Below are 11,367 nucleotides of genomic sequence, written 5' to 3' on the forward strand. Positions count from 1 at the left end.
TTGAGGATCAACACTGTTCTGCCTCCTCCTGAGTCTGGAGACACCAGCGTTCATGATCACTATACCTGGGAGTTTTTTTAGTCTGCTAGATCTTTGAGTCCGTCATAAGNACTTGGATGTTAAGTNTGGTCTCACACATGTAGAACNCATGCGAGGGAAGACACCAGGGTTTNTCTGNGTTGCTTGGAAGTGCAACCCCTTTTATGCCAAGACTGTGTTGNGTGGAGTTTGACTTTCTCTCAAACGTGCNGTGGCAAAGAGCCCTGTNTCGTGGCTTAAGGGTGAGTGTATGGCAANCAGCACAAGGCTCTGCGCATCTGTCCCCAGTGACAGGAAGGAGTCACAAAATGAGACATCCAGAATAAGAAGGTGGCAGTCCAGAGGGAGAACAGAGCACCTCCCGCTGGTGGGATAAGGAACTGCATGGAAAAGAAGCACTGGTTCCTTTTGTTTCGGGATACAGGGCTGAGGATGTAACTCATGTAGAGTTTGCCCAGCTGTGTGCAAGGCCCTCAGTTCCGTCCCCAGTGCTGAAAAAGAAAAACAACCCCCAAGAAAGGAGNAGAGTAACGCCAGCAGCACCATNCACACATGCACCCCAGTTCCAGAGATGCACTACTACAATGGTGTACTGAAGACACCCCAAGAACTGCCTACAGCTTCAGCCAAGATCTCTTTAAAGCCCAAGGGTGTCCTGGACCTAGTTCAGAATTTGGGGGGTTCTTCCTGAAAGGATCCTGTTCTAGAGGTTAGAGCTGCCTCATAGACTACGAAGCCATCCCAGGACACAAAGGTCTGACTCATAGGATCTGTGTTAAGAAGGTCTCTGGAATCTTCAGCTGGCTCCCTAGGGTCATACATGACCAAAGAGGGCCTGGCTTATCAGCCATTTGGGCAGGACACCAAAGTAATCCAAGGGAGTGGAGCAGAGTTTGAACANGGAGGATGTGGAGCTGGCATGTGAGAGACCTGGGTTCATCCCCACCAAAGATAAACAAACGAAAATCAATACGAAATTAGCACTGCAGCCCATAGTCACACAGACAACCATGACCCATCACTTTAGATCACGGTCAGTCCCTACAAACTCTAGTAACTCAACCACCACTTGGAGGCTTACAGTGAGGCTCCACCCCTCTTGTAGATGAAACAAGTCTGCTGCTGTTGAATACTGGCACGGCAGTGCATGGCTGTCTGTCCTTCTAGTGCTCCTCTGAGCATAGGCCAGTGTGTTACTCTCTCCTTCTAAAAAGAATGCTTCTTAGATCCCAGTACAACTCTCTCCAATCCCAGCCTCTCTAAGAGCTGCCCCAGACGTCGGTCCCCACTCTGTCTTCTCTCTGCTTCACATCAACTGCCCTTGCTCATCTCCCAGGCTATCAGCTTTCCACCCAGCCCCTTCTTCCAGGTTCACATCAGCCTCCACTTGTCTGCCGCCAAATCCTGCCCCTTCTCTAAGCAGCATCGGTGACATGTCTCATGGTAGCCCTCGCCCTTCCCCGANGGCTTCCTCCCCTCCCTTAGATGGTTGCTTCTGTAAGGATTCCATTTAAGAATGGCTCTGATGGGGCCTTGCCACCTACACCCATTTCTTGCCTTTCAGATGGGTTACACCCCACTCCATGTGGCCAGTCATTATGGAAACATCAAGCTGGTGAAGTTCTTGCTACAGCACCAGGCAGATGTCAATGCCAAGACCAAGGTACCTTACACCCAGTTCCCAGGCTAACATCTCCTGGGCACTCACTTAGGAATCAGCCAGAGCCACTCAAGGCCCCGCCTCAGTCCTAAGCTTTGAAAAAAGGAAATGGGGGCTGGGGGGGGGGAGCAGGAGGGATAGTAGATGGACTTTGGAGTTTGCATGCAGTTCTTTCCAGCAACTCTTAACCAACCCTGTAAATGCCTGCCTCCCTTCGTAGCTAGGATACAGCCCCTTGCACCAGGCAGCTCAACAAGGACACACAGACATTGTGACATTGCTCCTGAAGAATGGTGCTTCTCCAAATGAGGTCAGCTCGGTGAGTACCCACCCAGTCCCGTTTGAGACAGCTCAAGGGGCAATGCCAAGACCAAGGTACCTTACACCCAGCTCCCAGGCTAACATCTCCTGGACGTTCACTTAGGAATCGACCAGAGCAACTCGAGGCCCTGCCTCAGTCCTGAGCTTTGAAAACAGGAAACAGTGGGTAGGGACAACCTAACTACATAGGTTGTTGACAGTCTGGGGTCTCCACAGAGCTGTGTGCCTTGCATATTCCAGGCTTAGACACTGGAGTGACCGTAGAATCGTGTTCCCAACACCATTCCCCCTCTCCTCTGGCTCATACCCGTTTCTGCTGACACACCTTCTGGTGTGTTTGAAGCTGCCTTCACTATGACAGGAGTAGGCAAATTTAAGTGCTTTGGGCCTGCCTCAAAGACACCCCTAGCAGCCTTGGCGATTTCAGGATGCATTTCCTGTTCTCGCAGGGGTTTGTAGGGTTACCTGCAAGGCTGTTCCCAGCTTGGAAGGCTGTGGAGCCTTGTCTGTAGAAGTGTTTGCTGAGGGTCTGCACAGGGCTGAAGCCACGTGGACTCCAGGCACATTCTGCAAGCAGAGAAGAATTTCACAGAGAACAAAAGCTGTGCAATTTTCCCTGAGCTCTTCTGCCAGCTGTATCCTGGGGTTTCCTTACTGGCTCCTCCCCAAAGTGCTTGCCTGCCCTGGGGGCAGGGGCAGGCAGCAGTGGGGAGGGTGCCCTGTTCTCATGCCAAGGCCATATACCCAACACCTAGGGCTTACAGTTTGTCCTATTCTCCTTCCTGCCTTGTCCCATCTTTGTGGCCCCAAGGATCACATACTTATACATACCTCTTCTTGGCTCCAAGGACCAGTCTGTCTTTGTGGGCGCTTCTGAAGAATCCAAGGGAACTGGATCTGTGCTCAGGAGACAGACTCTCCTCTCTGACTCTCTCTCTTGTCTCTCCTTTGTCCTAGAACGGAACCACACCTCTGGCAATAGCCAAACGTTTGGGCTACATCTCTGTAACAGACGTGCTCAAGGTGGTCACAGATGAAACCAGTGTGGTGGTATGTCTCCACCCCCTACCCCAGCTGTGGCCATGGGCCCTGAGGGTTACTGCCCAAAGTCAATGCCTCCCGCCTGGTAGGCACAGTTTAGCTACAGGTGGGGCATACTGCCACCTAGTGACCAAAGAATTGGATGGGTGAGGAAACGGGAAGTCTGGGCATGAGCTTCCAGATCAAATGCCTCCTGGGCCTGGCTTTCTTTGGCAACATATCTTTTCTATCACCTTTCCTGGCTGCTCATTTGGGGCAGTAGCAGGACAGAAACAAGTGTGCCTGGCTCCTTATGGGTCCCAGCCCCCGCCCTTTCTCTTTTCAGTTAGTCAGTGACAAACACCGAATGAGCTACCCTGAGACAGTGGATGAGATCCTGGACGTGTCTGAAGATGAAGGTAAAATCTTTGTGGATGAACTCAGGCTCCATTCTCTCAGGCATCCCTCAGAGCCCCTCAAACCTGTCTAGCCTAAACATACAAGTATACAATGTAGCTAGGGAGACCCACTTCTTACAAACATTGCCTATTGACAAAATAACTCCTTTCAGATGATCTCAAGTCTCATGGGCAAGTTAGATGGTAGGTTTGATACAGTTGCATTTGATCAAGAGCTGGCAACAGCTGCAGCAACATCTGGCTGCTGTTCTCCTTGAGCTAAAGTAACTAATAAGGCAGGTTGTTCAGACTGAGAACACATATTGGTCAGCTGCCCTTCTGACCTAGTGGGGCAGAAAGTTTGAAGTCTTCTCCATTACCACTGGGTGATGGGTGATTAAGGTTTCAACTTTGTGATCTCCAGAGTATCTTTCACCTCCTTCCTCCCCCCCCCAAGTAAGCCTTAAATCAAGGGAACCCAGGATAGTGAGGATGGGCTTGATCTATGGCCCCCTCTGTCTAGAATTTGGTGGTGGTATGACGATCAGCTAGACAGTTCTAATGCCCCCTTCTTAATAACGTGCCTCTCACTATACTGGGTCTGATGCTTCAACTTGGCTCTTCTTTGCCTTCCAGGAACTGCTCACATATCTATAATGGGTATGAAATGCTTTCTGTTCCCTGTGGTCTTTCTCACCAGAGCACATCCCACCATAAGCACACAAGTTCCTCACTAACCCATGCCTGCTTCGCATCCTCCGAGGCCCGGCCCCACTCAGGGCCCGGAGCTGACTAAAACAGGAGCGCACACCATGAAACCACCCCTGTATCTGTGTTCACGCCTCTGTGTTTGTGCTCATCCTGCATGAACAGTTCTACGTCCATCTTGTTGGCTCCCGGTCACAGGGCCAGGGCTGCAGATCACCAGGGCCAGGGCTCCCGATGCAGTGGGAGAGCCAGGACGGGGCCCAGGGCCCAAACCACTGCTCTTAGTCAAGCCAAGAAGGGAAGGAAGGGGTGTGCAGGTTGCCAATTTAGGTGCAACTACAAACAATAAATCCAGAAGGAGGAATTTACAAGGTATAGAAGTAGGAATGGAAATAAAGGGAGGAACAGGTCTGAGTCCTGTGCTGTTTGCCTCTCTGTAATTGCAGATTAGAATGATCTATAACCTAGGCAGGGTGTGGCAGTTCATGCTTCTGATCCCAGCATTCAGGAAGAAGAAACAGGCAGATCTTTGAGTTCAAAGCTAGCCTGGTCTACAAAGCAAGTGCCAGAAGGGGGTTAGGAGGGGGAGAAAATGATTATCTGTAGCTGTGATTCTTTTTGTGGCAACGTTTTACTCTCTGAAAGAGCTATTGTGTAAAGCCGAACTCATCCAACAACAACAACAANAAAAAAAACCTTTTCTGGCTTTGTTGTTTTTCCTTCCTGCAAAACAGAGGAACTAGGAACCGGCCACCCTGGGTTTTAGGGTTGGAAGAACAGGACTGGGGATAGCCATGCCTAACAGGCCCTTGGGGCACCAGAAACCAAAAGTGCCCTCCACTTTTGAGGAGATATTGAGAGGTGGATTGGGGAGAGGTGCTTTTCAAGAGCAAGAGAGATTTCCTGTCTCCAGCCTGCCCCTCACTCAAGCTCCTGGGTTTCAGGTGACGAACTTGTCGGCTCGAAGGCTGAAAGGCGGGACTCCCGGGATGTGGGTGAGGAGAAAGAGCTGTTGGATTTTGTGCCGAAGCTAGACCAAGTGTAAGATGGGCTCAGTTGGGGTGGGAGGATCAGGCTGTGGATGGCCAGGTGCAGCTCTGGGACTCGGAGTAGAAATGTAGGTGAAAGCCAGGCCCCCGGGGGGGTCATTGGGATGGAGGGGCTTAGGCAAAAGCCAGGCCTGGGTATGCCTAGGGAGGGAGAGACAGATGTGCAGGAGGGGCATGGGTCAGCTTGTAGATCAGGGAGTCGTTTTGTCACCTGAGATGATGTAAGGGGTGAGTGAGTCAGGTCATTACAGGTGTGCTGAAGCCTGTCACTCAGGTCTCTTAGGAATGACGTCAGGGTCTGCTTCAAATGTTCTGCTCTTTGACTGTCTCATATTCCTGCTTAATAGGGTGGAGTCTCCAGCCATCCCAAGAATCCCTTGTGTCACACCTGAGACCGTTGTGATCCGATCTGAAGATCAGGAACAAGTAAGGAGAGCCTTGTCTCCTCCCGCCGCAGGGGGAACGAGGACATTCCATGATTGTGTTTGTATGACCCGGGGACAGTAGGAGCTAAAGTATAAAAAGATCACGACATGTACAGAACAGGTTCAGACCCATGATTCTGTGCGTCCCATAGAACTCAGTGCAGTTGGTGTACCCATTGTTTCCACTGTGAGTTCTGGGAGCAAGGGAACTCAGGGTGAGGGAAACACTATCATAGCATGCAGTGATGCAGGGAGACGCTCAGGCCATGCAGTTGCAGGACCAAGAAGGAAGCCTTCCCTGTGTGGTGCAGCCTGGGCAATGAGGCTGACATGTCAGCTTCCTCTCTCTCTCTCAAAGGGATGGCTGTGCCTTCCTTTCCTCATCATCCCCCAGAGACCCCAACACTGACAGAGGGGTACCAGAGCACTGCTCTCAGTAGAACTTGTGTTCCTGACAGAACCCTGGTCAGTGCCTTCATAGCATTCCACCTGAATTCGTGCAGAAGGTTAGAGATAGTGGGTGAGACTATGTTCTTACAGTCTAATCTCCTCCGACAAAGATTAGACCATTGGCACTTTCTCCAGAGCAAGAACATCCCTCGGGAGAGGAGAGGGTTGATGTGATGGTGGTGTTGAAGGTTGGCCATGTCTGCCCTGAGGTCTGACAAGGTGGGCTGAACCCCCTCCCTGACCACACGAAGGAATATGAGTCCCAAGACAGTACCGAGATCTGGGTCTGAAACTATGCTAGGGAATCACTACAATACAGCACTGGTGTTGCTGAACGTCGGGGAGATAATCAGATGGGGTCTTGGTCCTACTGTGACATTACCCCTGGATGCTGTCCAAGCCTCATGAACAAGCCCAGGGCACTGGCAGTGAGTCTTGCTCTGTAACCATCCCACTCCTCAGTTTCCCCTGCTCCCCACCACTGGAGAGAACACAGGGGTTGGTACATGCTAAGCAGAGCCCCTGCATCTCTTCCCAACTATTTGCTTAAGTCATAAACCTACTCAGAGGTGTATGGTGCATTTGTACTGAGTGCCTACCCTGGGCTCCAGATAAGGGCTGGGTTCAGTTGTCCCCTGTAAGCTGCTATTAGCTCTTCGTGTGGACTGAGACACACGGGGTCTTGTGAGGCAATAAATAAGCTCCTTACGTCGATGAGGAATGGGAAACTCCACAGAGCCTGACGGGTCGGTTCACCTCACAGACCCCTCACACATACAGACCATAGGGCAAGTAGCCATAAGGTGATGATGCAGGAGGGGAAAGGGCAGGGAATGCAGGAGGGGAGGGTGGGCCGGTGAGCGGGATGTGCATCGGGCAGAGGATGGTAGAGCAGGGAGAGACCCTGATGGTGAGCAGAGGCCATGCTGCTTTAGGGGTCAGAGTTCATTTCATGGAAGCAGTTCCTTCCACTGAGCTCCAGGACCCCAGGCGTGTTTGGATGTCCTGGGGATGTAAGATAAGAGACAGGAGGTCTCGCAGTCATCTATAGGATGGAACACAGGGACGCCAATGGAGGAGCTAGAGAAAGTTCCCAAGGAGCCGGGGAGATCTGCAACCCTATAGGTGGAACAACAATATCAACTAACCAGTACCCCCAGAGCTCGTGTCTCTAGCTGCATATGTAGCAGAAGATGGCCTAGTCAGCCATCACTGGGAAGAGAGGCCCCTTGGTCTTGCAAACTTTATATACCCCAGTACAGGGGAACTCCAGGGCCAAGAAGTGGGAGTGGGTAGGTAGGGAGCAGGGCAGGGGGAGGGTATAGGGGACTTTCCGGATAGCATTTGAAATGTAAATAAAATATCTAATAAAATAAAATTAAAAAAATTAAAACTGAAAAAGAGAGAGAGAGACAGGAGGCCCTTTCTCTTCTGCAGGCATCTAAAGAATATGATGAGGATTCCCTCATCCCTAGCAGCCCGGCCACAGAGACCTCAGACAACATTAGCCCTGTGGCTAGCCCGGTCCACACAGGGTGAGTGTTGCACCAATCTGGGACCCACTTTTTTCTGCCCTTGAGAAGGAAGTCAGCCGTGTTATGATCTTCCTGTGCCTCTAGGTTCCTGGTGAGCTTCATGGTGGATGCCCGAGGGGGATCCATGAGAGGAAGCCGTCATAATGGCCTCAGAGTGGTGATCCCTCCCCGGACATGCGCAGCACCCACTCGCATCACCTGCCGCCTCGTTAAGCCGCAGAAGCTGAACACGCCACCCCCACTGGCTGAGGAAGAGGGCCTAGCCAGCAGGATCATTGCCCTGGGACCCACGGGGGCCCAGTTCCTTAGGTGAGAAACCCATGCAGCCGGTGCATGTATGGAGGATATATGCAGCTGGTGTCTCCAACCAGTTCCTGCCACTTCAGCCGAGACTCCCAAGGCCCAGCCCACCCAGGCAGTACCTAGCCTCTCTTTTCTCTGCTGTGATGACAAACAGGCTTCCTGCCTCTCTCAGGCCCAGGACTCAGTTTATGGCTCTAGGGAACCCACTATTCTCAGAAGTGTGAGAATGCTAGAGAAGAGAGAAAACCTGGCCATTTGGGGGCCCGGGGTTTAGTTACGTAAGCACCAGAGAATTCATCTGGAAGGCATTCCTCAGAGAGGGTCACAATGATCCTCTGGAAGAATGACCTACAGACTCATTTCTCTCCTTCCTGGAGCCCACTAGGGTCACCAGGGCTCTGCTGTCCATCCAGAAGAGTCAGAGGGACTTTAGGAGCCTCAGTAGCCCAGGGCAGGTTCCTCCATAGCCCAGGCCTGTAGACCCTTCTCCCTGAAGGCTGTAAGCAGGGCCCACTGCCATCCCCCTTGTGTCCAGGTATCTGACTCCCCGTAGATAATCCCCTTCCACATCTGCTCTACCTTAGCCCTGTGATCGTGGAAATCCCCCATTTTGCCTCCCATGGCCGCGGGGATCGTGAGCTGGTGGTTCTGAGGAGTGAAAACGGCTCTGTGTGGAAGGAGCACAAGAGTCGTTATGGGGAAAGCTACCTGGACCAGATCCTTAATGGCATGGATGAAGGTAAGGGGCCCTAGGGCTGTGGTAGGCTTCTTGCTCTTAGAAGATGGGATCTTAGGTTGCATATTGAGGGGGTCTGTTAGCACTGCCTGGGCTGTGGAAGGGTGAGAGGGGCTGGAAATGGTCCTTATGATCAAGTGCTGGATCCTTAAGACATGTGTGTCCCCCCAACTCCTGTGGCCAGTGCCTCTTCTGCTGGGCCTCTGGGTCCAGAGACTGCTCCTTCTAGGCCACCTCTCTGCTGGGCTGCCAGGGAGGGAGGTGTATCCAGGACAGGATGTGGAAACCCTTGGACCACAGTCATAGCTCAGCCTGAGCCTTCTAGGCTACCTCCCTGCCAAGCCCCTAGGGAGGGGATGTGTCCAGGACATGGAGTCCCTGGCCCCACAGTGATAGCTCAGCCTGAGGCAGCTTGTGGTTACAGAGCTGGGGAGCCTGGAGGAGCTGGAGAAGAAACGTGTGTGCCGCATCATCACTACCGACTTCCCCCTGTACTTTGTCATCATGTCCCGGCTCTGCCAGGACTACGACACCATCGGTCCTGAAGGGGGCTCCCTGAGAAGCAAGCTGGTACCCTTGGTACAGGCAACGTTCCCCGAAAACGCTGTGACCAAGAAAGTGAAGCTGGCTCTGCAGGTGATGCGCACACACACACACACCCTGCCAGTTCCTAGGGCTACCTGGAGGTCAGGCTCTAGAGGATGTTACCACATCTGGGAGATCTGAGCTGAAGAGCAATTCTGGGAGGGATGGGTGAGCAGATGTTTACTGAAGAACTGTAGACATCCCTGTGTGGCCACTGAGTGTGGCCAGCTGTGTCCCCCTGGGAAGGATTCCATGGGAGGTCTGAAAAGGGCCAAGTTGCCAAGGGAAATATAGACATGAGAGGCAGAAGAAAAGGCTCAGAATGACACCTAAGCCATGGGGTCAAGCCTAGGTGGACACTATTCCATCAATGTATATAGGACAGTTGAGTGGTTAGGGTCACCTCCTCACCTGAAAACTGAGGGTACCTGGCTGGCCCTATCTAGACGGCCACTGACTTGCCTAGGGCTGAGCCTCCTGTCTTTGGCATTTCACAGGCCCAGCCTGTCCCGGATGAGCTGGTGACCAAGCTCCTGGGTAACCAGGCCACATTCAGCCCCATTGTGACCGTGGAGCCAAGGCGTCGGAAGTTCCACCGTCCCATCGGGCTGCGAATCCCGCTCCCTCCCTCATGGACGGACAACCCCAGGGACAGTGGGGAGGGAGACACCACCAGCCTGCGCCTACTGTGCAGCGTCATCGGTGAGTGATGCTCTCCATGTCCGTTTCCTTGGCAGCAGCTGGTTTGGGGGAATGCACTGGATGGTGAAAAGACAAAGCCAGCAAGCCTCCTTGGGCTCTTATGGCTTCCCCCGGGGAAGACAGAAAATGACCTCAGTAAAAGTCTATGGGTGGAGGGCGAGGCCTCAGCAAAATCTGAGGGGATCGAGTGCTTGGGCGCAGANCAGAGATCACCCAGATGTCCCTCTCTCCCGTCCTGAGCACATTGGTAAGCTTCATGCATACAGATGGAAAAGCATTTCCTAGTTCTGTTTCTGCTGTTGTCATAGGTGGAACTGACCAAGCCCAGTGGGAAGATATAACGGGAACAACCAAACTTGTATACGCCAACGAGTGTGCCAACTTTACCACCAATGTCTCAGCCAGGTGAGACTCAGCCCTTATTTTTAGCCCAGCATGGTGGAGCCACCCACCCGGGAGCCATCCTCATGGCCTGGCCCCGCTCTCCCAGGCTAGGTTTAAGACACATTGGCTGGTGGCCCACAAGACCACCAGACAGGATGCAACGACTGCTGCATGGCTATGTTCACCACTCGCCCTGTCCTTTCAGGTTCTGGCTGTCAGACTGTCCTCGGACTGCGGAGGCTGTGCACTTTGCCACTCTCCTGTACAAAGAGCTCACAGCTGTCCCCTACATGGCTAAGTTTGTCATTTTTGCCAAGATGAATGACGCTCGGGAAGGACGGCTCCGTTGCTACTGCATGACGGATGACAAAGTGGACAAGACCCTGGAGCAGCATGAAAACTTCGTGGAGGTGGCCCGGAGCAGGGACATAGAGGTATGGCTGCAAGGTCTCCTCATAACAGTCATGGGAGGCTTTTCTCACTCCATTCAAGGGAACGGAGCCCTGGGATAAGGTGGCTTCTGGAACATGGTGGCTAGTCCAGGCCAGAAGTCCCACCTCTGATGCCGCAGGGCCTGTTAGGATATATCTCTTTAGCTCTTCTNTCAAGAGTCACCTTAGATATGATATGAGAGCCTGAGAGTCACCACCGCAGGCATCTCAGGGAGGTGGCAGATGGTTGGCCTAGTGATTTGTATAAGAATCATCCCTTACTCTTCATGTGACTCTGGTACAATATAAATTAACTTACAAGGCCGGAGAACTGGCTCAGTAGTTAGGAGCACTTACTGCTCTTGAAGAGGACCTGGGTTCAGTTCCCAGCATCCTTAGACAGCTCACAACCACCTGTCACTCCAGTTTCAGAAGATCCAGTGGCCTCTTCTGGCCTCTGTGGGCACCTGCATACATGTGGTGTATGCACACGCGCACACACATAATTNAAAAAAAATCTTAATGTACTTTACGTATAAAGTAGGGGTTAGCTTTCCTAGCTGTGGGCACCTTTGTTATCCCTGATGTACACACTGGGAAACCAAGGCTGGGAGAGAGGTG

General features: G+C 52.4%; 1 protein-coding gene across 1 annotated transcript in view; it reads left to right on the top strand.

The window, feature by feature from the left end:
* Positions 1 to 11,367, top strand: part of LOC110300160 (ankyrin-1) — a 153,532-nt gene that overhangs the window by 136,832 nt on the left and 5,333 nt on the right. Inside the window, exons 15-27 of the mRNA XM_029480690.1 lie at positions 1,604 to 1,702; positions 1,920 to 2,018; positions 2,978 to 3,070; positions 3,387 to 3,459; positions 5,091 to 5,187; positions 5,543 to 5,621; positions 7,508 to 7,605; positions 7,690 to 7,914; positions 8,493 to 8,647; positions 9,069 to 9,280; positions 9,727 to 9,931; positions 10,240 to 10,336; positions 10,521 to 10,749. Coding sequence (XP_029336550.1) covers positions 1,604 to 1,702; positions 1,920 to 2,018; positions 2,978 to 3,070; positions 3,387 to 3,459; positions 5,091 to 5,187; positions 5,543 to 5,621; positions 7,508 to 7,605; positions 7,690 to 7,914; positions 8,493 to 8,647; positions 9,069 to 9,280; positions 9,727 to 9,931; positions 10,240 to 10,336; positions 10,521 to 10,749 — 1,761 coding nt within the window. The remainder of the gene's footprint in view (positions 1 to 1,603; positions 1,703 to 1,919; positions 2,019 to 2,977; positions 3,071 to 3,386; positions 3,460 to 5,090; positions 5,188 to 5,542; positions 5,622 to 7,507; positions 7,606 to 7,689; positions 7,915 to 8,492; positions 8,648 to 9,068; positions 9,281 to 9,726; positions 9,932 to 10,239; positions 10,337 to 10,520; positions 10,750 to 11,367) is intronic.

This window comes from Mus caroli, chromosome 8, assembly GCF_900094665.2.
Source record: "Mus caroli chromosome 8, CAROLI_EIJ_v1.1, whole genome shotgun sequence".
Taxonomy (NCBI): Eukaryota; Metazoa; Chordata; class Mammalia; order Rodentia; family Muridae; genus Mus; species Mus caroli.